This window comes from Orussus abietinus, unplaced genomic scaffold (assembly GCF_000612105.2).
Source record: "Orussus abietinus isolate OABI.00-Male unplaced genomic scaffold, Oabi_2.0 scaffold82, whole genome shotgun sequence".
Taxonomy (NCBI): Eukaryota; Metazoa; Arthropoda; class Insecta; order Hymenoptera; family Orussidae; genus Orussus; species Orussus abietinus.
Window position 1 is genome coordinate 87,254 of NW_019394247.1, and position 26,021 is coordinate 113,274.

The 26,021-nt window shown below is 56.4% G+C and overlaps 1 protein-coding gene across 1 annotated transcript in view; it reads left to right on the forward strand.

The window, feature by feature from the left end:
* The window catches only part of LOC105695147 (zinc finger homeobox protein 4), a 47,499-nt gene extending 42,675 nt beyond the window's left edge, over positions 1-4,824 (forward strand). The window contains exon 5 of the mRNA XM_023433401.1: positions 3,840-4,824. Coding sequence (XP_023289169.1) covers positions 3,840-4,540 — 701 coding nt within the window. The 3' untranslated portion in view covers positions 4,541-4,824. The remainder of the gene's footprint in view (positions 1-3,839) is intronic.
* Positions 4,825-26,021: the final 21,197 nt, after the last annotated feature.

The window sequence follows — 26,021 nt, forward strand, 5'->3', positions numbered from 1 at the left end:
TTGCCACCCCGATGGGGTGTCCTGCCCTGGCGGAGGGGCAAGAGCCACCCCGGAGGTCCTTCGACCCCGTTGCCACGGGTTAGGGCTCGTTAAGATATCGCGGAGTCGTTAAAAATAATTGTCAGCCGGATAATTAAGGGGGATGAAACCCCTTTTCTCCTGGAGAGAGATCCTGAGGGAAGGATGCTGCGCCCCTCGGGTCGGGTTCCCCCCTGCGACTTATCTGCTTACGTCTTTATCTTCGGCCTGTCTTCTGTTGGCACATCGTTAGGAAAAAGAGAGTCGCTGATTCCTTCAGGTCGAGGTTGGGTCGACCTCGTTACGCAGATCGGGAGCGAAGAGAGATCGAACCCACCCTAGGGACTTGGGCGAGTACCGGGTGGAATCCCTAAGAGCAACCCTCACTTCCTGGGGCCCCGATGAAAAGTCCAGAAAAATTGGGGGAATTTAGGAGAGGAGGCTTTGGGGTTAAAGTCGTTCTCGAGTCGGTCACCAGTCGTTCCCGTGTCGGTTATGTGCCGGTCCCGAGACGTCCGCGAGCCGGTCGCTCCCCCCGGGTGGAGGGCATTTAAATAATTAAAGATCCGACGGACGCGCCGGCGAGCCGCCGGCCGGACAACGGCGTATTAATGGGATAATCGGGCCTTAAGGGCGGGGAGGGGGTGATAATGATTTTATAGTCAGCTGAACCGCAAGCCGGTGGGGGTGAGACAATTGGCCCGATAATACGGGCCTTCCTGCCTGGCACCCGGTGATACGGCGAGTGAAGAGCCTCCGACTTCTCTCGGTCAATCCAGGGAGAATATTCCCTAGGTCCCCGATCATCTTCCGGTCCCACCGAACCAACTCCGAAATCTCAATTCGAAAAATCCCCCGAAAGAACGGCCAGAAACCACCAGACGAAAAATTCCAGTCCCATCGGACCCCGAGTGTGAATTACTCCTCGGCGTTAATCAGGCCCAAAATCCTGGGCCTTACTCAAAGCCTCGCCGAGAGAAATCTCGGTTTCAAAGATTCCCTGGAGGGACCCAAAGACTCCAGGTTAAAAATGTTGATAGGGCCCCGAATGATAATTACTCCACGGCGTTAATCAGGCCCAAAATCCTGGGCCTTAATCAAAGCCTCGCCGAGAGAAATCTCGGTTTTAAAAATTCCCTGGAGGGACCCAATGATTCCGGGCTAAAAATGTTGATCGGGCCCCGAATGATAATTACTCCACGGCGTTAATCAGGCCCAATATCCTGGGCCTTAATCAAAGCCTCGCCGAGAGAAATCTCGGTTTCAAAGATTCCTTGAAGCGAGCCAAAGACTCCAGGCTAAAAATGTTGATCGGGCCCCGAATGATAATTACTCCTCGGCGCTAATCGGGCCCAAGGCCCGGGGCCTTAACCGGGGCCTTACGCGCCGGATTCCCGGGGGCTTTCGAAAGACCCTCGCCCGGTTCACGGGCCCCGTGGACATCCGTCCCAAGGTGTTCCTACGTGGGCCCGAGATAACGAAATTAGTCCCGCGCTAATTTATTTCCTAATTCCCGGGCGAGCGGAGGTGTGAAACAGCCGTTCCGGCCGGGGCCCGATAAAACCCGGCCGCGAGTAAAAAGGCCCCTCGGCGGGCCCCGCGGGGCGCGGGGTGGGGCGGCCGGAGAGCGAGACGGGCCCCGGCCGAGGGGCCCGACCGAGAGAGAGGGAAGGTGGGAAGAGATAATGCGAAGGCAGGAATGCACGCCCACGCTCGTAACGTCTTTCCTACCTTCGTGTGCGCCCCTTGCCCACGTGAGAACGACTATCCGACGTGTCGCGCGACGTGGTATGCAACGTTGCATACCCGGCCTTTGCAGCTATGCAGCTATGCGGCCATGCAGTTATGTATCGCAATGTCGATGCGGCCGAGACATTGACACGGGGCCCGACCACGCGAGGCCTCACGATGGGTCCACTTTCCGAGCCTTATTTCCCGCTTTATCGCGACGGGCCCAAAACGAGGCGCAGGAGTAAACTGCGCGAACGGAAATAAATAAAAGAGGAAGGAAAAGAAGGAAGCAAAAAATGTAGAAAGCTCGATGTCGCAGCGTTTAGACCGGGGTCGGGCCCCGGGGCCTTAGGGCCCAGTTTCGATCCGGGAACGCCTGGAAAGGAGACGTCGATCCGTCGATTAATTTCCCCCGTGGGCCCGGCGCGGTTTACGCGCGGAATATAAGGACGGACGTCCACTTACCGGGCCCCGCGGTATTGGGCCCGACACGGAAACTCGCTCGTAAATTCCCGGGGAACAAATTTCCAGCATGTGTCGCGGCTATCTTCGGGCCAGCGGCTCTCATCTTGACCTCGTCTCGAGTATCGGCCTTGCCAATCCTCTTTCGCAAAATCAGGCCCAATTTCGCTAATGCCATCCGCCGACCTCGCCCCAAGTGGGCCCCGAAACGCCCATAGGGCCCCGGATTGGGCCAATCTCCCGAATGTACTTCTTCGTTCCTTCCAAATGATCGAACCCCCTTCCGCTTGGTGTTATCACGAGTTTGGGCCTTTTTCTAAATCGTCCGCGTCATCTGGACCATCCCATAGGTCCCACTTCTAATACCTTGGGCCCGCTCTGAGAACCGCTGGAGCTGGGAGCGGCCGGCAATCAGGATCTCGTACGCGGTCACACATTTAAACAAAAACACACATCTCGGAGGGCACCGAAGCACTACTATCTCAATCCGTACGCAAATGAGCTCCTCTCCGCCTTCGCTCTAAGATGCCCTCGGAGGCTGGGCGCGAGATCTCTCGCTCTCGTCTCGTGTAAACGGGCGGCCGGGTCTCGTCGAGAGGCGAATCAAAGCCACTCAAAGGAATAACCAGGCCTCATTAAGAGTAATAAGTCCCCCTTTGAGTCGGCCGATTGTTTCAAGGGTGTCGTACCATAGCGGAAGGAGGGGGGGCCCACGAATTCGGGTCCTATCCGCAGCCGATAAGACGTAATCCCGCACCGTGATAACTAGTTCGCGAGTCTTCCTCTTCCTTAATGATTATCAATGCGACCTGGAAGAGATATAGGATAAGGCCCCGCGGAGTTACATCCTCCTCCATCTCGTTAGATAATTACAGGAGAGTGTCCAGTGAATGAGCAGGGGTATCATTAACACTTCCTGCCCGGTAACGACTCTCATCTGGTCCAGGCCTCGAATGGGCCCCGCATAGGGCCCAGCGTAAAGGGGCCCACACTACGTAAACCTGTCAACCTGGGCTCGGAAAGCGATTCCGAGATCGGGGCCAGCTGGACCAGGGATCGCCCTGGCGGGTCCCCGGCCAACCGGCTTTGGGCCTTACGGCCCCCTCGATCGGCCGTCCGGCTCGCGCTGTAAATTCCCCGGTCGGTAAATACCGGCCGATTCCGCGACGTAAACGCGCGCGGATCGAGCCGTAAAGAACCGCCCCGGAGCCAGGCCCGAAATTCCCTTATTTTCATAATTAAATTTCACGCCTCGGGGGCGCCGGGCCCTCCCCGGCGGGCCCGGCTAATAACTAACGATTTGCCGGGCCCCGGGAAAAAACAGGTTCCACATAAATTCCGCGGCTGGTTAACGCCTGTGACAACTGACTCGGTACGAATCAATTGCTGAGGGGCCTCACTGTGGGGCCCATAAGGCCCAAAGGCCCATGAGACGCGCGGGGAACCTATGGCGGTCTTTTCAAGTCCACATTGGGCCTTATCCAGGTCCGAAGGAACTCCTTCCGTGATTCTATCCCAGTAGCGCCTGAGGATTACGGGGGTAGTTTGAAAGCACCCTTGACGATCTTCCCACGTCCCAATTGGGCCTCATCCAGACTAAAGGGGTTCCTCCCGTGGTTCTGTTTCAGTAGCGGCTGCGGGCCTGAGCGGGCCCAGGAGCGCGGGCGCGACGATGTCGCTGCAGGTGGAGGGCGGCTCGCAGGTGCAGGTTCCGCGCGCCCTGATGCAGGCGTTCCTGCAGCAGGACCCAAACCACCCTGGGCTGGAGACGGTGCGCCTCCCGGGGCCCGATGAGGGCCTTACGCTCCCGGCCCACTGCCGCGAGCTGGAGTCCGAGCTGTGCCTGGTGTGCCGCAGGTGCGGCCGCGCCTATCCGCAGGAGGCGAGCCTGCTGGGGCACCAGCGAAGCTGCTACCTGGGGAACCAGCAGCGCAGGGGAGCCCTGAGACTGGTGCAGGTGCGCTTCGCCTGCGCGCTCTGCGACGAACGAAGCTTCGCCTCGGTGGCCGAGTGGCGGCGCCACTGCGAGGGGGCGCAGCACAAGGCCCGACAGGAGGCCCACCGACCAGGGCCCGACCCGGGGCCCCACCAGGCCCAGGCCGTGCCCGAAGAGGCCAATCCCCTGACCGACGAGATGGAGGACGTCGTCAACCAGATCACCCTGCTGGCAGCCAGGGCGGCGGCCGAAAGTACCACACAGGCAGTGGGCCTCGGTCAATCGGTGGGCCTTACTCAGGCCCAGCACGGCCCGGGCCAGGAAAGCAACGGGCCCGATTCCAGACGGCAGAAGCTGGTGCAGGAGGTCGCAGCCCTCGCGGGGGCGCGCTAATCCCAGAATCGGGACCCCAGTCGGGATGAGGCCCCGGAGAGGGGCCCGCTGGGCCTTAAGAGGGGGGCCGAGCTCGGAGGGTGGCAGGTGGGGGCCCTCGAGGCTTCTGGGGCCCGGGCCCACTTTTAACCTCTATCACACCCTACTCATCCTACCGCTATTGCCATTGTCTGTTATTTTTGTAACGATGTACCGAGCGACGCGTTGAACGCACCCAAAAGTTCCTGATATATCGATGGTAAACCACGGATTCCTATGATCGGACTAACGAAGAGAAAGAGGGAGAGGCGGAAAGAGAGAGAAAGAGAGAGAGAGAGAGAGAGAGAGAGAGGGGAGAGGAAGGTAGCCGAGAGACTCGATCGGCGCCACGACCTCGAGTCGAGGCGGGCTGACAAACGTTCCTATGTAAAGTAATAATTAATAAAAGTTACTAAATCGATAGAGATCGCCGACCGGCCACCGGGCGGCCGGCGCCGCGCCGCCCGGGCGTCGAGTGGCGCCCAGGGCGGCTCATTTTTCCTCCGTTTTCGCGTCTCGTTCCCCAGTTTTTTACGCCCGGCCAGGAGGCTCCGCGCCCCCTAGGGAATCCCCGGGCGGATAATTCGCGACGGACCCGGACCCCGCCCGGGCGGATCGGCGGGCCCTCGATTTTTCCCCCGGATTCCCGCCCGGGCGGAAATCATGGGCGGGGTGGGCGGCGACGTTCCCAGAGCTGGGTGGGAATGGACTACTGGGCGCAGTTCGTGTCTAAAAAAAGCGCGCCCAAGCCGTGTCTAGATATAGAGAGACCGAGAGAAGGGGCAAGAGGGAGACACAACCAGAATGACAGAGAGAGAGAGAGAGAGGGAAAGAACAAGAGAAACTCAAGGGAGAGGAAGGCGAATCGCAAGGCGAATCCCAGCAACATGGTTCCTATATTTAATAAAATAGAAAGAAGTCTANGGGGGGGGATTCCGGACGCGTTGTCGCAGTGCCGGAATTGTCCACCCGGGCGCTCCGTAGGTGGTGGCCGCGGATGCCGACAGCACACAGGTGCTTCCGCATCTCGCGAAATAAGGTACGCACGCGCACACGTTAGATCACCTCCACGTGTATGTAAATTCCTCCGCGCACACATGTCCACACCTATGCCTATATACATTCACATATATAAAAGCGGGGGCAAGGGGGTGGCATCCGCGCAGAGCGATTCCCAAGTATGAGTCGCGTGTAATGCATGCGGAGACGTATGAGAAGGTATGTGCAGTATGTACACGTAAGACGTATGTACTGGGGGGGGGACCTCCCCCGCCTTACTTAGCATGCATGTGTTTGCCTTTAATACATTTCTCGCGCCGACGTTGACCCGGCCGGATCGTGCCGTTCCCTCTCCAAAAACCGATGGATTTTCCCCCCCTCCCTCGCCCCCCTCACCCCCGCGCCCCTAATGGTCCACTTTTAAATCCAAGTCTGCCCCCCCCTGAGAAAATGTCCCATTACCAATATATACGTATATATGTATACAAGTATATAGGAAGAGCGATAACTAGAGAGATCCTGCGGGGGGGGGTGAGATTTCCTTGATACCCCCGGGGGGAGGGGGAGTCGGAGGAGCCCCATCGCTCCCCCTTCCCGGAGAGTCCCCGATACACACACCGCCCCCCATTATTTCCGCCCGGGAGATCGTTTGCATCCCCGGGAGGGTTCGCCTCCCGTCTTTCTCCTCCCACCCCCCCAGGGGGAGGTGTATCCCGGCTCGGGGAAATCTCGGCAACCATTTCTCGTCCGGCGAAATAATTCGCGAAAGCTCCTTATCCGAGCGCGCCGCTATGCAGGAGAGGTCGGCGATTGCGCGCCGTCGCGTGGGGTGGAGGGGACGGGGAGGTGGAGGGAAGTTGGGGGCTCGGGGGCGAGAGCGCCCCAGCATCCCCCAAGAGGAGACCGAGAAGTATGGGAAGAGTGAGTGCGAGAGAGGATCGCAAATCCCCCTCCCTCCCTCGCGAGATGTTTGTCCAGGACGAGCGGGGGTGCCCCCCCCTCCAGTTACCCCAACCCCCAGGAGGTGGCGGGGCGCTAGATCGGCGGAAGGTCGAGGGAGTCCTCTTAGCGCATTTCAATATATAGCGAGCCTTTGAGGTCCCCGCGACGCCCGGGGGGGTTGGGGGGTTGGGGGGGCGAGGACGGGGGCGCTATTGATTCTTCTTTTAATCTCGTCGCGACCCCTCTCCCTCCCCCGGCCCGCGGGGGCAGGTCGCCCCCGGGGCAAGGAGACGGGGGAGCACTTATTTGAATGTGTCGTCGCGCACCCCGAGACAAAAACCCGAGAAAGGGAATCCGTGGAATCGATGTGGTCGCCTGCCTGCCTGCCCCCCCCCCCNTATATACATATACACGATGTTGTATCGAAGTAGGATCCTCGCGCGGGTAATATCCGGAGCGGCGCGAGTACTGGCCGGAAGTGGATACACGCGCATGCGCAGAGGGGGAGAGAGAGGGAGGGAGAGAGAGAGAGAGACGAGGTGAGGTTTCGAGATTTGTTAAATATTATATTTACGATTTCGCTGGGAAACCGAGGGAGAGAGCGGGACGCTGTTCCTGGAGAGATGCGGAGAGAAAGAGAGAGGGAGTGAGAGAGAGAGAGAGAGACAGGGAGAGAAAGAAGGAAAGAAAGAGAGAGAGAGAGAGACAGAGAGAGAGAGGGGGGGTCGGGAGAATCAAGTAATAAGTACTTCTAAGCTAAGGCAACTCGAGGTTCCTGTCAGAAAAAATGCTTTTCTATATATGTATATGTATGACACGTTGGTGACGAACTATTACAATTATTACATTTGAGGTGGCTCGCCGGTGGGCGGGGAGCGACGTCGCTATATATATAAATAACACAAAGGTATATATATACATACATACATATATATACACATAGATATATATACATATTATATTATATTTACACTGTACATGTGCTCGTGTGTTTTATTAACCGTGTAAAGAATTGCGTTTCGGCGGCCTCTGGCGTCGACGTCTTTCCGACGTCTATTCGACGTCCTTTCGACGTCGCTCTTGAGCTTTTTTCCGTTGACGAAGGGATTCGCCGGAAGAAAAGGAGAGAAACCTTGCCAAGAGTCTCTCTCTCTCTCTTTCTCTCTCCCTCGCTCTATACATGTCTCCCCGTCGTTTCTCTCTCTCTCTCTCTCGTTTTCACTCACTCTCTCTCTCTCTCTCTGTCTAATTCCCTCTCTCTCACTCTCTCTCTCTCTCTCTCTCATGCTCCCTCGGCCTCTCCCTTCGCTTCTCTCCGGGTCTCCACCCCCCTCTTCTCCCCCGCCGGCCCCCTCTTCTACGTAACCCATACCTCGCAAAAAGGGCAATTAACGTGTGACGGTCTTACGGCTGAATTAATTATTCACTATTAATAACGTATTACCTAATTAGAGCGTAATCGCGGAGGAGAGAGAGACAGAGAGAGAGGGGGCGAGAGAGGGAGGAAGAGGTTCTTCTCGGCGTTCTCTATTTTGTTTACGAGCCGCTGCTATTATTGCTATTGATTCATTATAGGGATTATTAGTTATTGCTATTATCAGTTATTATTGTCATTGCCATTGTCATTGATGTAGACCTTTTTATAGTATGTCGTTTGTTGAGGAAGCAGGATCGAGGCGCTGCGCGGTGCCGGTCGGGCCCAGCGTCGCGACGCAGGATTACTGGAGACACCGGTGTCCGGGAATCGGGCGGCTACCAACCCCAGATCGGACGGCGCGAATTTAACTTGCGAGACGTCGCCGTATTTCGACCGCGGTTAATCGGGAGGTTATCTCGCCGTGATGTTAACTGTCGCCAGGTGTATTGCGACCCTCGTTGCTCCGAAATCTAACTACACGTGACGAGCGGTGGGTAAGGAGGCGTCGAGGTGAATTTCGGGATTTCCCTTTCCCGAGGTTAGGGTGGATCCTAGTTTTTTTTTTTTTTTTCTTTTTTTCTTTCTTCCTCCGTTGCGCATTCTTTTTACCCGAGAGGGCGGATCTGGGGCGTCGCGACGCAGGGTCGAGCGCGGAGGCGCCGATCTTATACATATTGTATTATGGAATTTTACCAATAATCGATTATACGTACGTGCGCGTGTACGCGGAGTGGAGTTTTGTGCGTATCGAAAGCTCGAAAGAGGGCAGATTGCGTGATAGAGTAACCGAACCTCGCTACTAGCTGTTCCTAAATCAACAATGAATGAGTGATATGGTGTGCACAGACGTGGAGTGATTAAGAGAAACCGAGAGAGAGAGGGGGGGTGAGAAAGAGAGAGTGAGAGAGAGTGAGAGAAAGAGAGAAAGAGAGAGATGGGGGGTGAGAGAGAGAGTGAGAGAGAGTGAGAGAGAGAAAGAGAGAGGGGGGAAGAGAGAAGGAGAGAAAGAGAGAGTGAGAGTTGAGAATATTAATCGGGAGCCGACGCCGCTGCCGCGGGCTCGAGACTGAAAAATCGCGGCGAGAAGAGAGAGAAAGCCCCGAGGAGGTCGAATTTCGTTATCAAGAAGGAAGAAGACCTCTTATCGCGCCGTATTCACGCTGCAACGAACGCCACCCGCGCTGATAAGAGCCGATCTCTAGACCCTACAGCCGCAGACCGCCATCTTGGATCGCCATCGCAGGTGACCTCGGCTTTTTATCAATTTTAAACCCGGCCAATTCCCGCGCCCAACCTGGAGCGACTTGGCCGCAGGATCCTGGAGCAGGGCGAGGGATAACAGGAAGGTCCAGGACCTGGGATATAGGGACTCGTTATCAACCGCGGCGGCGGCGGCGACGCCCGGTCGCTCTTATTCCGGAGCGGGCCTTGGCCCGGTCCCGGATCGGCGTCGACCTATTTATTAACGACTACTAGATACGATAAAAAAAAAAAAAATACGATAGGAAGTAATTAACTGCGAGAGATTGCCAGGTGTATATCTACATGTACTCGTACTATGGGGCTCCGTGGACCTTGCGGGTGCGACAAAGGCACGGGGCGCCCGCACGCCGGCTCGCCGCCCCTGCCTTGGCTCGGCGACTTCTTATGGGGTGTCGGATGTACGTCGGATATACATCCAGTATACACATCGGATATACGTCGGATATATCGGCCGAGATCGCGTGCACTCGCGCAAATATCTCCCGCACGCGGCCAAGATATATCCAGGAATCGTCGATCCATCAGCCATTCGATTCCCGGCCTAATCGGGAGTAAATAATTTCTAATTCGCCGTGAGGTCGAAGGAAAAAAAATCTTTTATATGGTAAAAAAAGGAGGAGGGCGACGAACAGAGGGAGATCAGAGGGGAGAACGAACCCGGTCGTTAACCCGATTGGCTGATCGATCGCCGTTCAATCGGCCATTGTAAAAATCGGGGGCGACCCACCCCGCCCCCGCCCCAGCCCCGAGGGCCTCCCGTTTCTTTTTATCGTTATCGAGGCTCTCCTGGAGGCCGGGGGCTCGGCGGGGGAGGGGGCCGCGAGGTACTAAAACCGCCGACGCCGGGGGGGGGCGCAACGGGCCGGTGCAATCATGTTCCTATTAGGTTTCATATCTAAGCAAGTAATTAATTATACTAATAATTACGAGTAACGAGAGACGAGGGGAGGACGACGACGATGATACGATGATATTATATATACATATATATCCATGCGTATATATATATATGTATATGTATGCATACGGTGTGACTAGCCATAATCCGCACGCCGCAAGTACTCTCTCCCAATTTTTTTTTTTTTCTTTCCTTTTCACTCCTCGTTTGTCCTTTTTCATCCTTTCCTTCCTTCCGCTCCCTGTCGACTTTCGGGGGAACCTTTCGCGGCGCGACCACGTGGCCTGGTCAGCTGACCGCCGCGACCACGTGACCGATCAGCTGACCGCCCTGACCACGTGACCGGTCAGCTGATCGCCGCGGTCACGTGACCTCCCGTGAAGTAGCGCAACGCGAGGAGACCCCGGGCCGAACCTCCCCGGAATTTCTTTTTCCCCGTCAAACTTTTCTTCTTTTCTCTTCGTTTATAGAGAACTATCTCGGTCCGACGAGAGTAAAGGGGCGCCCCATCTCGAGGGGGGCCCCACCCAGGTGTATCTCGACTAATAGAGGGCGCGAGAAAAAAAAAAAAGAAAGGTGCACACAAAACTTGGTTCCTAACGCGTCGTCCAGGGCCCAAGGCCTCCTAGGTTAACTCGAGCCTGTTGCTCTAGAAGGCTTTGCGAATCCACATCCCCCCTCCCCCTCCCCTCCCCCCCTAGGTCCCTTCCCTAGAATTTCGGAAAATCTACCCCGACGCGATACCATGCCCCCTTGGAATTTTTGTTCCCCAGACCGCCGTTTGTACAGGATGAAGCGACTTTGACGGTTCCTAACCTTCGTGGGTCTCTTATCGATGATAAGAGAACTCGATCGGCGCGAATTTTCCCGTGGGTCTTGCCGTCTTATCAGCTACAGGCGAATGAAGCGAGGCGTGGGTGTCGTCGCGAGTCCCCGTTTTTTTTTTCTCAATTTTTCATCTCTTTGGGATTTACTTTTGTAATCTTTTACCGGGACTCTCCGTTTCTATGGGCGGGATTCGGACTTGATTTGATTGGAAGATCCTCCCGAATTTGCGAGGAAGTACAAAGAGACCGACCACGAGGGTGCATCCGCTCGCGTTCGCTCGCGAGCTCACATATCAACGCCACGAGGAGGAATTTTTGGAAAAACGCAGACGGGGGGGTTGAAGGGATGGAAATTATTTAGGGCGTCCCTTTTCGTGGTCTTTTTCACCCCTGGGATCCCGGTGACTCACCTCCCTACCTCTTTTGATTTTTCTCATGGAAAAATGGTGGCTACTTCAAGAAAGGGTGTTTTGACTTCCTCGAGATGTTGAAAATTGCGGACGGGACTCACGGGGTGAAAACGTGGAGGGGACGAATTTTCCTTTTCTTCTTTTCTTTTTTTTTTTCAAATCGTCGATTGATTCCGCTCGAAGGCCTCTTTTGATCGTGCCAAATTTGATCTCATTTTTAGCCCATTGTTTGTCCCATTTCCCCGAATGTTTAAATTAATCGATTCGCAGGGAAATATTTCCGAACCTATCCCCCCGGTCTGCGTCGCTATCCAGTTTTTGTGTGAATTATTTCCTCGGCCAGTTATTTCCTAGCTCGGGATTCTTGGGACTTTCGCGGCTTGGTTTTTTAACCCCATTTCTTTGGTTTTTACCTCACGTGACGAACCCTTATCCTGTGGGAGTCCTTGTTTTATTTCTTACCGAATTTCCTTTCGGACCAACGAAGGATACGGAACGACTCGCGAGGATCTCCAGGCCGAGAGAGAAATGAACTGCGCATTAATTTTAGGAAGGAGAACCAATGTGCACTGTAATATTTCCCCGCCTCATCTTTGATATGAATTTTGTCCAAACGACGAAAAAAAGAAAAAACGAGGAATACGAGAAAAGAAACAAAAATATGAAAAACCACCCCTCACTCCCTGTACATCGTGTATCGCAAGCTCGTCTGGTTTTCTGAAACTCAACAAGAAAAAACTAAACTGTACTAAACTTCGACGTATTCTATTAAACGCTAGTTTATCAGAAAAAAAAAAAAAAAAACATCGAGTGATTGTCTTAGAAATTCATTCTCTCATCCTGAGTCTCCTTCCCATTTTATCAACCATGCTTCACCCTGGAGGAAAAAATTCGAAGAGGAGTTCGTGCCCCTCCTGATAGTAAGTAAAAATTTTTCTCATATATAAAATTATAGCAAAATTATAATTTTAACGCCGTAAAATCAGTCGATCCACGTTTGTTATATATTTCTAAAGGAATCAGCAATTTCATATCAAGCTGCGATTTTACAGAAATTAACACACTCATGTACCGAATCTGCAACGTGTGTATAAAAATTAAACGAAATGTTCTTAAGTAAAGATATATATTTTCTTTTTAACAACGTGACGGAAAAATGTCATTTCATTGACACGGAAGTCAGCAGTCACGTTGTGAAATCACCATGTCCGAGATGTGCGGCAAAATAGGAGGATTCTTTTTTTAACAGGCCGGAGTAAAACGAGATTCGCTGTTGCGAGGTCGTCCATCAAGCGAACGATTTTTCGTTTACGCGAGAGGAAGATGGAGAATGCATAGGATACATAGATAGAGAGAGAGAGGGGATGCCCCTAGTCATCCCGAAGAAGGGGAAACCGGGGGCGTGTAAAGGTACAGCTCGGCGATACATCACGTCTCCTGCGGGGGTGGCTTCACCCCCGGATGGCGAGGTGGCTGTAAGACGTTCCCGAGGAGTGTTTGCTCGCGAGATGGAACGCAAATTAGGTTTCGACTCGGGGATCGAACCCAAGACGAGTATCGAAATAAAGGCGCCACGTAAAATATACCTCCCCCCCCGGCCCCGCCATCCCCTCGCCGAGAGACGAATGTCGAAGAGATTCGCCCCCAGCATCCGAAAATTCAGATGAGATTTCTTCCCAGGGATTTTAGATTGCATTTCTCTACCTTGCGCCGGCCCTCGGATCGCTTTTTTACCTGCAAACACGTACCTTGTTAAGAGAGAACACTAACGACTTCATGAAACATGTATCGTTGCATTCGGACAATATATTCCAATAAAAAAAAAATATAATATTAATTGATACCCTGGTATAAGCTATGTACCTAGGTACAATATATCCCCAAAAATAGGTACTATGCTATGCACGTCCTTCGTGGGATTTTATAAATTTTCCAAAATCCCGAGATTTTCATTCCCGAGTTCTTGCCCGCCTCCTGGGGGATTCTAATTTTTCACGGGCCGACTAATTTGAAGGGAGGCTTCCTTCGCGATTGCATTGGGGATGTTAGGGCAGGAGACCCCAGGGCTTTAAAGAGGATAAGAATTTTGCGTCCGGAGCCCTCGAAAAAATTCCCGGGATCGCTACGTGACGGGAATGTTGTTACTGGGGATGTACAAGTAAACTCCGCACCCGGACCGAAGACCTATGTACACTAGACGGTACGAACTAACTTTGGCTTGTATCCTTCGCCGAAATTGCCGAGCCCCACTTCGATCAGGTGAGTGTAGGTTGACGTCCTGGAATAGGGAAATGTGCAGATCCCAGGTTCTGAGAAATTCACCGGAAAAGCGTCGAGACGCCTCGGTGGTCCGCAAATATTCCCGAAAAATTCCCAACGATTGCATTAATACCTCAAAATATACGCATCGACATTACCGCCACGTCTCGGGGATTTTCCATTAACCCTTTCAACATGGAGCCATTTCGACATATGGGCGAAATTCCTCTGACCGTGCAGGCAATATTGGACCAAACGTCGGGCGCCTTTAGGCGCTCTTAGTAGCGAAAGAGTTAAAGATATCACGTCACAACTGATTTTCGTAATCGTTCGCTAAATCGCTGAGAGCACTGGCATTTATATATATTATTCTACAGCTTTATGCATTACCTCAGGAATTACCTCTTGGTATTTTTTTTTTTTCCATACAGGGAATTATATATCAGGTTATTTCACAACTGGTATTTCATAATGGTTAAATAAATCGCTAGAAAGACTAGTACTTACGAATATTGTTTCGGAATTTTGTACTAACTCAGGAATTACCTCTCTCTTCGTATATCACCATGCAGGGAATTATATATTAGCGAATTTCCCCGTTCTCCTTTTTTCGATCGAAGTCGATTCGGGTCGGCCATGATTACATCTTGGATATGTCTGTCCGTATAGATAGGGAGATATGGAACGACATAAAGCATAGCTGGAACGAAGATACGTATACCTGTGTATATCAGGAAGCTCGTATTTTCTCGTTAGCCCTGTGGGATGCCACCCGACGCGGCGGAGTCACGTTTTTAATTTCCATCGCGGTAGCGTCGGTTCATTTTCCCGCCCTTCGCGGTGGCTGAACGTGTCCGCGAACGGCGGCCTCTGATTGGCCCACGTGACCGGCGCGCCAGCCAATCAGAGCGCCCGATTCCGCAGGGCCCACAATCCCCCTCAATTCGAAAACTACGCTCTCTCCCTCGCGCTCCCACAGTCCCGCACATCCAAGCAACCATTTTTACATTAAACCAAAAGCACCCTCACCCGGTCACAATTATCGACACTAAGTAATAATCTATCCCGACCCGGCCACTGGTCGTATCGGCAGGAAACCTCACCTACGTGGAACGCCGCAATTTTCCCGGCCAATTACCGATCTCGATCGCCGACAAGAATCGTTAATTGCCAAATAATTACCGGTACGACGCATTACATAACCGCAGCATGGCTGACTCGCCTCGCATTACTAAGGCGCTATCGAAAGGTAATCCTACCGTGCTCATCAATTTTAATATATCTCTCATATCCTCATCACTCCCGCCCACCACCTCTCAGCTAATTCCCACATACATAATCCTTAATAAATTAATTTCCCCGCCCAAAACGTTGATTTTTCACTTATAAGATAAGAGTCCTCAACCTCCCAGAGATCGCTTTTCCGCGCGGAATTTTTTTTTTAGGTTAGGAACCCTGAGGGATAACCTCAGATCAACTAATAACTCGACTCAGGGCTCAAAACTTCGAATTTCGCCTATAAAAAATTATTATCCTCCGCGGGGGCGTTGTCTCAGGGGGCGGGGNCCACGACTGCACCCGAGGGACTCTCGAGGGATGCTGGGGTGGCCTCGCCTTTGCACCCCGATCGACGGGACCGTAAGTTTTCGCGTTATGAGAGATAGAGTGACGGAAGTGGGGGGGTTGAGAGGGGGTCGGGGGGGGACGACACGCGGGATTCCCTCTTTTTTTTCTCGCCCCGTAAGGGAGATCGCGGGGGCATGGGGGTGGACGGGTGAGATCGGCCCGGGAGCCGGGTAGCGAGGGTGCCGATGACGGGGGGGTGGTTGCCCCCTCCCCCGCCGAGGTTTTTTTCGCCCCTCTCGCAGGGATATTGATTTTTTTTATTTTATAATTAGGGGCGCGCACCCCTTGGCTGCCGGGGAAGGAGGGAGAGAAAAAAAACACGTCACCCCCGGGAGCGGGGCGCACCCTCGCGCTTCGCTCTCCTCTGTCCCCCTTGGCTTCTGCCCCCCTCCCTCTCTCTCCTTTCTCTTTCGCAAGTCCGTCTTCAACTGGCGACAACTGACGGCGCCTCCGCGACTAACGTCTTAACTCGCCGTCGGCGGAAGGACACCGTGGGAAAGAGAGAGGCGAGTGCCGCATATCCCGCGGGACGTTAAGCGCGACTCGGGACGACTCGGGGGTTCCCCCCCTTTTTGTCGGAAGTCCTACCGGCGACGAGCTGACACCCCCCCTCGTGCCCTCCTTCTTCCGTCTCCTTGTACCGCAGAAAAAAATTAGATGAATTTCCCTAATTGTCCTCGCTCGAAGGATCCCCCCCGAGTCGCCGTCCTGATCCTTGACTAGGGGTCGGAGGAAGTCGGGGGGGTGGGACGGGGTCGAGCCCCCTTTGAGATGGAACGCCCGCGAGAATGAGAAACCTCACTGAAAATTCAGAAAAGTAGCGATCCACCTCCGGAAGTCGCCGAGCATCAAAGACGACACTCGATGGCTCGATGGGGGGAGGGTGAGTCGGGGGGGTCGGGGGATGATTTCGTAGGGAGCCTCTCGGAGATTCGGGTGTTCGCGAGTCTCGCCCGACCGGGCGGCCGGGGGGGTGATTTCCATCCCCCGAGCGCCATCCAGGGGTGGCATCGAGGAGGTGAGCGCCCCTCACCCCCCCCCCCGCGGGTCCCTCGCTCCCGTCGAAGGTGACAATTCCTCATCCGCCTGTCTCTCCCCCGGGCCGACCGATTCCTTTGCATCCCCTTTGCATCCTCCGCTCCTCTCCGTCTCTCTCCCCCTTCTTCGCGCGCCTCCCACACGTCCTGGGTTGGGGGGAGGGGGAGGAGGAGGAGGGTGCCTTCCATTAGACACGTACACCGAGCGGGTCGCGAGTGTGGCTGCGCGCACCCCCACAGGTGGAGTGGCGCCCCCGTCACCCCCCCAACACACACGTACACACAGGTGCACATCCACATCCTGGCTCCCACACACACATTCGGAACGTAATATGCAAAGGCCCGCCCCCGGGTTCCCATGGAGACCGGAGCTCGCGAGAGATGCCCGGAGAAAGGGTAGGTGGGGGTGAGGGGGTGGAGGAGGAGGCAGACACTCTTTGAAATTTGTATAACTACCCCCAGGGGTGGCAGGTGGGTGGACCGGGTGCACACACATCGATCCGGCACGCCGACCCCCCTGCCCCCCTCTTACCGGGGCTCCTTCGTCATCTAGGAACTTCGGAGTTCAACCCCCCTGTCCCCCTGGCCCCCTTCAAGGCATCTTGATGTTTATGCCTGCATTAGCCACCCCCCACCGAATCGTACCCCTTTATTAGGTGGCACCGGGGCGAGGTCGCTGTAGCTCCTGGGGAGGTGCTGAGGTGTATACGTGGTCCTCGAACTCCCTGGATTTTGGATTTATTTAGGTCGGGGTGTAAACTCGAGGGGGGGGGGGATTATTTGTGTGGAGGGTTTGCACCTAGAGAAGGTCTTCGGATGTACTGCGTAACTGGTGCTGGGGTGTGGTCCGTGAATGCGGTATTTGTTGGGGTTTGCGTGGTACTTCGTGCGGCTTTTGGTCCGGTACTTTGGGCGTGATATTTCGCGTGGCACTTTGTACTCTATGTACTTTACGCGGTACCTGGTGGGGTACTCTGTCTGGTATATGGTGCGGTACATGGTGTGGTACCCAAAGTGGTACCAGAAGTGGTACCGGGAACCACACCTCTCGGGCATCGCCTCGGCTGCCACTCGGCCGCCAAGTGAGATTCCGCGGCCCGTAAAGTCATAATCATCATAAGGATAATTATGTAGGTAAATGCGAGCGAGCCCGATGATCCTCCGCCGGCCAGCTGCCCGGTTCGATCCTCCGCTAATTATCGTCGTAAGCATCGAGCTAATTGCTACACTCGCTCCGTCTTCGATCGGTCCCGCTCCTTCGCCTCGCGTGCCCTCGGCCGACCCATTCGCCGAGAAGTATAACGTGGGATCCACCGGCGCCCAACCGGGGCCCAACACACTCGCCGAGGAATTGGGGGGGCCCGGCATGCAAAAGGCCCCCCCCACCCCCAGACAGACCTGAACATTTTCATCGGTTCCAGGGACCGAATTCAAAGCAGACCCCCCGAACCCTTCCCGACCCTGGAAAAGTCATAACCGGAGTAGGGCCCAAAATGTGGGCCCTCGAATTCGAAGGAGACCCAAGAGACACACCCAACGCAACCGGGCTCGGGATCCCAAGCTTTGCCCAAGAGAGATCCGACGGGACGATCCCGAGTCCTCTCCGAGCCCAGTCCGCGGCAAGACCCGGTGGGCCCGAAATCAGGCCCCGGAAGCGCGGGGCCCACTCGCGGCCAGGATGCGCGAAGGGGCGGACGCGGCGCGGATGGCTCGCACCCAAACGGGGCCCCGAACGGTTAGCTCTCGTCCCTTTGTAAAGGGGAGTACATGGCACGCGGATGATTACAATGTTGCGGCCCCTCTTGGGCCCGCTGCCCCCCGCTCCTCTCTCCTCCGGTGGATCGGGCCCTGTCGTGGCGTGTAGGTACGCGGCGTGGGTGGAGACCGGGCCCGCGGGGCCCCGCGGGCAGAATTATCATACCCACACAGGGACCTCGGAGGCCTGATCTAATCACACTCCCATATACATAAAATAACCGTTCTACGGGGCCCTATGGGGCCGCGCGCGCGCACCGAGAGCGGCGAGAGGCGGATTGTTTTCAGCTGGGACTCGAGTATAAATTGGCCAATTATTCGGAAATAAGGTAATTATATAAGAAGGGAGTGATCTCCGATCGATGCCGGCCCTGGCGCGAGGGGCCCCAGGGAGAAGGAGAGGGGGAGGGGAAGGGGCAGGAATCGAAGAGAGAAATCAAAGGCGATTATCCGCCTATGAGGCAGGAATCGCCGACCGGTAAGGCCCCGGCACCCCCCACCCCCTCCCCCGGGCCCCGGCAGATGTTTTTCTAAATGGAGACGAATTAGTCCGATAAATAACGCCGGGATTCGGGGGGGCGGGCGGAGGGGGCCGGGCCCGGGCCCCGGGTTCCCCCCAGTAGATGGCGCGACGGTCCCCGACGCGACCGCGGGTCTCGGTGCACGCGAGGAGGCCCCTCGGTCGGTACGTAAGAGGCCTCGGCTGGCTATTAAGGGCTGCGTGGTGGCCCCAGGCCGGAATTAGCATACCCTCGGAACTAACTCCACCTCCGCGCCGGGCTCGATCTCGGACCCGGGGAATATAACTTAAGTTGAAGCGGATATTATGCCACCATTCTTACCTCCATAATGCGGTCTTAACCATAGGTAAAGGGGGAGGCGCGCGGAGCTCTGGGCCCGGCCCGGAGCCGAGCGCGCATCGGCGGACTGGCCTATCGGCTCGATCACTTTTAATTATAATTATATGCAGTCCCGGATCCGATAAGGATCGGAGGGAGCGCGCTAAGGCCCCCAAGTGCAAGGGGGTCCCCACCCAAGCGCGTGCCGTTGACGCCCAGAAAGCGGCGGAGGGTCAGCGCCGAGCGGGCCCCCCGACCTGGCCCACGGCGCTCGCGGGTGGAGGGGGCCGGGCCGGGGCCCCGAGTACCGCGCGCGTGACCCGCGACGGTCCCCCGGAACCGAGCGGGCCCCCGGTCATCGGCTCCCTCCGAGGAAGGGCCCTACTCGCGCCCGTTTCCGCGGAGGTGCCGGACGCCCCGTAAGGCCCAAAGTGGTGGCGGCCAGGGGGGAGGGGGAGACAGAAAGGGAGAAAGCGAGCGAGTCTCCGAGAGGTCGGAAACCGGATACGATTAATTCGGGCCCCGGGCACCGATGATATTATGGCTGATAATTGGTCGTTGGGTTTCTACCTCGCCGGGGCCCGAGAAAACGGGGGGGGGCAGAGGGCCCCCGAGGTGGGGGCGAGCGCGCAGATAACACGGCGCAACTCCGCGCTCGACCTAACCCATAACTAAGGTGTGCCTTATTTAAGGCATTATAGGGGGCCCTAATTAATACAATGTGGGGGTAGGCAGGATTTTTTTACGAGGCCGCGGGGTTTTATCGCCAATTAAGTCCGCGCCGTGGGACGGGTGGGGGGGGCGCGGGCCCCGGGCCCCAGAGAGAGAGGGGCCCGACGGGCCCCGACGGGCCCCGAGAGAGCGAGAGGGAGGATCGCGGCTGTGGAATGTCTACCTCCGACACCTCGGACGCTCGGGAGAGCGCCCGAGAGCGCCGGCTCTCCGACGTTGCCAGCATTCGGACCGTAATATGCCCCCCCCCCTGACGGGCCCACTCCCCCCCCCTACATAGGGCCCCGTGCAAACGCGGCCATATGTCCGAGTAATTGTGCAAAGGCCGCGAGAAAAAGTAACGAGCGCTGGGCGGCGGAAAAACCAACCGACCGGGATGACCGCGGAAATATGGGGGGAGGATGCGTAAGGAAGTCTTGGCGACTTTTCCGCACACCCCCGAGGACCCAGAACGGATTTGTAGTCATAGTGGATTTTTTAACGCGGGGTGTTAGGGAGGAACGATGGATCTAGGGATGTTGACGGGGAGCGGGGGAGGACACACGTTTGGATTTTAACAGAGTGCGGTGGAAGAGGAGCACAAGAAGGTGAGACGTTGCCGATGATGAGGAGTCCTTGTTGGTGACGAGGAGGTTCACACCTCTGAATTATTGTCACTCGCACCTGGAGCGGGGGAGCATGGATGGAATACACCAGGGAGGGCCATCTTCAAGGGTGAGTCCCAATCTTCGGCGTTGAAGTAGTCCAGTCCAGGGTGTCGCGTAAGGTGTCATCGCCATCATCGGAGTGTCCTCAACCCTTGGTTCGACCTGGCGCACCGGAACGTATTTCTGGGTTATCAATTCACCTGGCCTCCTCCAGGTCGGCCCTCGACGCCCCCGGACGGCCCTCGCTACGCGGGGGTGGAAGGATCGAAGGGGCCGCGATTCCGCCCTCCACCCTCCTAATCGAAGTGGCGATCGCATCGCGGAATTGATTTCCTCCTCATCTGAATATAATTTTCCTCGGACGATCACGGCACGGTAGATAATGACGGAGTTATGCCGTAACACCTCGGAGGCATCGGGGCTCTCGAGCTCCAAGAGGAGGCGAGGGGGCCCTGCCCCCGTCGCTGAGAGTACACGAGTGTACACCGGGGCATACCGAGTGCACATCGGGCAAGAAATAGGCGCAACACGTATGCAAGCCTTGGAAGGTGTGCAGTCACCGGTGCACCAGGGCGCAGAGAAACGAGAGAGCTCGACGGGAGGCCGCGATACGCTTAGGAAGTTTGCTCGGGCCCACGCCGAGGCGTGATTCGTGACGGGTTGGGGGTGGGGGGAGTGGATAAGGCCCCCAGGGGCCGAGGGGGGCAGGCATTCACGACGAGAACGAGAAAGGGCGGCGCGGGGCCCGATTCCCAATCATTTCGATGATTGCCGCTCGGCCGTGCTCGCGGGGCCCGATTTCCCCTCGTCGGGCCCCGAGACGGGGTCCGGGGCCTGAACGCGAATCCTCGCGGATCCCGGACGGCTCGTCGCCGGGCGTCGAAGTCCCGAATATCGGCTCCAGTCGCGGGGCCCGAAATCCCGGAAGGGTTGAGAGGTGACTAAGGCCCCGGACTCCGGGGCCCATCGGGCCCCGAGGGTTGTCGCGGGGTTGGGAAAGCGAACGAGAGGCCGATCCGGGCCGCGGGGTACCCCGGGGCCGGTCTCGGACCGCGGGGCCCGAGAGGTCCGGGGAAACGGCGGGGCCTTATGGTTCGGCATTGGCAGGCGTTTGAAATACACTCGGCTGAATTATGAACCGTAAAAAGTCCGAGTGCGGCCAACTTACGGGCTTTAGACCCGTAGTAAGCGCAGTAACCGTATTCACCCTCTCGGGGTTATTATCGTGCGCGAGGGGCCCAGTGTGGTCTGCGGTCCAAACGCCTCTCGGGGCCCGAGAGAGGATGCCTGCACGACCCGCCTCGGGAAAAAGGAACGGGTCGATCTCTCTTTCTCTCTCTCTCTCCTTCTCTCTGCCCCTCCCGCCCTCTCCCTCTCTTTCTCAGGACCCGGGCTCCGCAGAGGCTTATTCCGCTAAGATTCGAGTGGCAACTAAGCCTCGTTAACACCGTCTCGTTTGGGAAATGAACGCGCCTCCACCCTCCTCCTCTTCCCCCTCCCCCTCCCCCCACACCGCCCTCCCACCCTCCCCGGACGGGGGGACCGACGACGCGACCGTAAAAATCACCGAGCGATCGCCGGCGAAACGCGCTAAGACCTTGCGGACTGCCGCCCATCTTTCCGAGATGGCCACTTTTCATCTCGCTAAATAACCGCGGCCCTGGCCCCCGGGGCCCTAGGGCCCCGCTCGTTCTCCCGCTCTCTCGTCCGCCACGGGAATCGATACCGCCTCGACCCCGACGCCCCGTTAAATGGGCCTTATCCGGAAACGAGGGCAGAATGACTTCTACGAAAACCGAAGGCACTTTGCGCATGATCGAGAGAAAAAAAAACGGGCCTTAAGGCCCCACGCTCCCGTAGACACTCTCTCTCTCTCGTCCACCGCGAAGAAGAATCTCGACCCCAGTGTCTCCCGAGATGGGATCATATCAAGAAACGATCGCGGGATCATTCCCTCGAAGGCTGATCCCATTTACGAGTGACCCTGTGAAATGGGCCTTAAGTCCCAGGGGCCCTGCAAGATGCGATATCGGGACCTGGCGTTAGAAAGACGGTGGACAGTTTCCCAGGTAGGCGTCAATCGCGGTGAGAGACCCAGGCCCGATCTGGATCGGCGTGCGCGGGGCCCTAAGGCCCCGCGGGCCCGCTCGGCCGCCGGCAGGAAGGGGAAGAGGAAGAAGACCTCTCGTCGGAGCGTGACGAGGCGCATACCTTCCTCGGTATGTACCCAGGGTACATACCGGTCGAGTGCTCTGGGAATACGCACCTTATTGCGGAATAATAACGCGGGGGGGGGGCGAAGGGGAAGGGGGCGGGGGGACGGACGCGGAAAGCGCGGAAACGGACGGGAAAGACGCGTAATGGCGTTCCGTCGAAAGACGGCGGGTGCTCGCGTATATCGAGCAAGGAGGAACGTACAGGTACGTACATGTGCGCGTACGTCTATGTACATATGTACCCTCGCTCGTGTGTGTATGTGTGTGTGTATATACAATATATCGGGCGTACGGAGGCGAGGAACCGCGCGAAATAATAAGGCGTGCTGGAGGGCCGCGTAAGGGCATGCCGATGGAAACCGCACGCGGCATTATTCAAATTGAATCCGGTAAGAATTATTATTGGCCGGCCGCGCGATGGACTCGCTCCCTCCCTCCCCGCCCCCCCGTCCCTCTCTTTCCGGAGGAGAAAGGGAGTGCGGAAGATAAGGACGGAGGGAAGAGGAGAGGACGCGGAGCCCGCGGAGGGAGGCGGAATCGCGAGCTCGGGTTCGCGTTTTGCCTCGCGCGATCCGCGGTTCGCGATGTAAGGTGGAGGATAAGGCCCCGGGAGGGAGGGGGTAGGGGTAGGGGTAGGGGCCCGTGATTCGCGATATCGCTCGATGACCCTGCCATCATTACGGGACGCTCGGTCTCGCTCGTTTGGCACCGACTATACCCCACGTGGGAAGGCGCTCCTTTCCCCCCTCCACCTGGGGAGCCGGGGCCCGATAAGGGACCCTAGGGCCCCCGCCCTCGCGAGGTCCCGAGTCCCGCCTTCCCGGAGGCGCGAAACCGAAGCGGGGTAGGTTCCCGCCGGGGGCCCTTCGGCGTTTGTCCCGACATTAGGGCCCCGCGGGCTCGGGGCCTGATGACTCGTGAGCGGGCCCCCGGGAGAAGAGGGATCGAGGGGGGACGGGACGAGGCCCAAGGGGCCGCGGGGCCTCACTGGGAGAGCAAAAACGGGGCATTAGCGGTGCGCGCCGGGGCTACCGTGGGCCTTGTCCTGCCTCGCCGCGACCGCCCGCTGGCTGTCCATTTCTGCTCCGCCAAATTAGCATTATTACCCGCTCGGCCTTAAAAATTCCAATCAATGTGTATCCATCTGTGATCCGAGGAGAGGGCCCCAGGAATGGGCCCTGGACAAGCCACCTCGTGTTAACGCTAACGATCCACGGGCGTGTCGACTCGCGAGCGACTTAAGCGGGAGTGCGATGACCACCGCCTGGAGGCGACGTGGCTCCCCTCTGACCGGGCCCCGTAGAGGGCCCAGAATTTCGGCCTTATCCCGAAACTAAGTCGCCACATCCACGGGACGTCTCTTTCCCCTTCCCGGTTTCCCGTTCTCGCGGATTTCCGAGATCACCTCAGAGGGGCCCCGAGACAAAGTCGGAAACGAGCGGGGCCCTACTCGTGGGGGGGGGGGATGGGCATAATAATCGCTCCCGAAGCGAAACGCAAAAACCCGGGGAACGCGATAACGGCAGCTTAAAATTCACTCGGTTCGGCCTTCGAAGGAGCCCGTAACTCGGAGTGGGTCTCTCTCTTTTCCTTGGGTGAGGCCCACTCCTGGAGAGTGGGCCCCTCCACCCCCCCGCGCCCCTCTCTCATCTCTCTCTCTCATAATCGCGGGCATGCGCAGCCCCTCATTACGGGACTGGCCATTGTAAATTCGCGGGAGGAGTGGAGGCGCAACGGCAGGCTCTCTCTTCAGCCAGAAGGACGTAAAAAGGCGAGCCGGAACGAAGCATTTTCACGGTCGGTGTGGGGGGAGGGAGGGGAGGAGGAGGAGGAAAAAAGAAGGATGAAACGGTCGTTCCATCGACCAGATTTCGGCCGATGGACCCGCGAAGAGGCTGGCGATCGTCCCGGAGGAAAATCTAAAGATGCGAGATAAAAAGATCCCCCCCCACACACACACACCCCTTGCGATTAGGGCTCTCCTATCTGCGAAGGAACAAATGTCCACTGATAAAACGTGCGGAATTCCTCTTTGTCCTCGACATCGAGGACGAATTAAGAGAGTTAGGCTGGACGCGGTGCGATAAGTCGGAGCGATTTATCTGGGCAGGTTAATCGAGTCCCAGATTGGGAACGCGTTGTTTGGGTGATTGTTTAGTTAGCGGTGATCGATTTTTGTAGACTTATCGATATGATTGGTACTCGAGTGGTACTTGAAGTCGTGATGGTGGGATTTTGAGGGTATCGCGAAAGGATGGATCTTGACGGCCGGGTTTTGGGGGCACCGGGTCCTGGAAAAGGAATTGGGCCTTCGAGGAGGATTCCTTACCCTGGACCCCCTTTAGACCCCCAAGGAGATCCGCGTCCAGGGAATCGATTTGCCTCGCAATCGCGAGGTGAACTCTTCATTCCGAAGTCGCGCGAAACCGCTTATTATAACCGCGGGGGGAGGTATTGTAAATTTGCAAAGAGGCGAGAGGGGCTGAGGGACGTGGAGGATCGAGGCAGAGAGAGACCCAGGGAGGTATTACGAGTGCGGCACCTTTTCTCTCTCTCTCTGTCTCACTCCCTCTTCATCCTTTTTCCAGGGGAAAAAAAAGAGAGGGAGCTGGACGCTGATTACAGGGGGCATTGAGAGAGGTCCACGGTTTGATCCCTGCTGTTTGGCTTGGCATTGGTCGCCTCCTTTCTCGCGGCCTCTCCTCCTCTCTCCCTCTTTATCCTCCCTGTCCCCCTCTCTCTCTCTTTCTCTCTCTCTTTCTCTCTCTCTTAATAATAATTACCTCCACACGCACGTCCACCGACCGGGAGATGCGTGCGGCGTCCAGGAGGCAGGTTCGCGCCAGGAGTGATGTATGCCGCGAGGTGGGACGCGTAACACGGGGAGTCCCCTCGTCGCTCGTGTGTCTTATACAGTTTTATAGTCTTATACAATCTTATACGTCTTGTAGGTACCTCTTGCAAGTCTCGACGGCCTGGGGAAGATGGACCCCATGAACGAGATCTGGAGTTCTGGCTAACTGAGGTTGATGGCGAGGACCGAGAGGTTCTGATGGACCATGCTGGGTTGGTGCGGGATAAGAATCTTTTGACATCCTATTGATAAGAAGTCTTGTAGTCTTATACAGTCTTATATGTCTTGTAGGTACCTCTTGCAAGTCTCGACGGCCTGGGGAAGATGGACCCCATGAACGAGATCTGGAGTTCTGGCTAACTGAGGTTGATGGCGAGGACCAAGAGGTTCTGATGGACCATGCTGGGTTGGTGCAGGTCAAGATTCTTTCGGCATCCCATTGATAAGGAGACTTGCATGATGAAAAATTCTACGTATAAGTGAGTTGAAGGAAATTTCATGGCATGAATTTTTCATTCGCGGATACAGTGATAATCGGACGTGGAATCAGTAAGAGAAGAGCTCCAACGTCCCCGAAGAATGAGGAAGAGAGACGAGGTCGGTGGTGAAAAATTCGCGAATTAAAAAAAAAAAATCTCATTTCTCCCGGTAACGAGGGGTGGCGCGGAATTAACGTCAGGGGCGAGATGATTTATGTGCCGCGGGGGCGGCCGCTGGGAGGGCGGCTTATCATAAATTAATG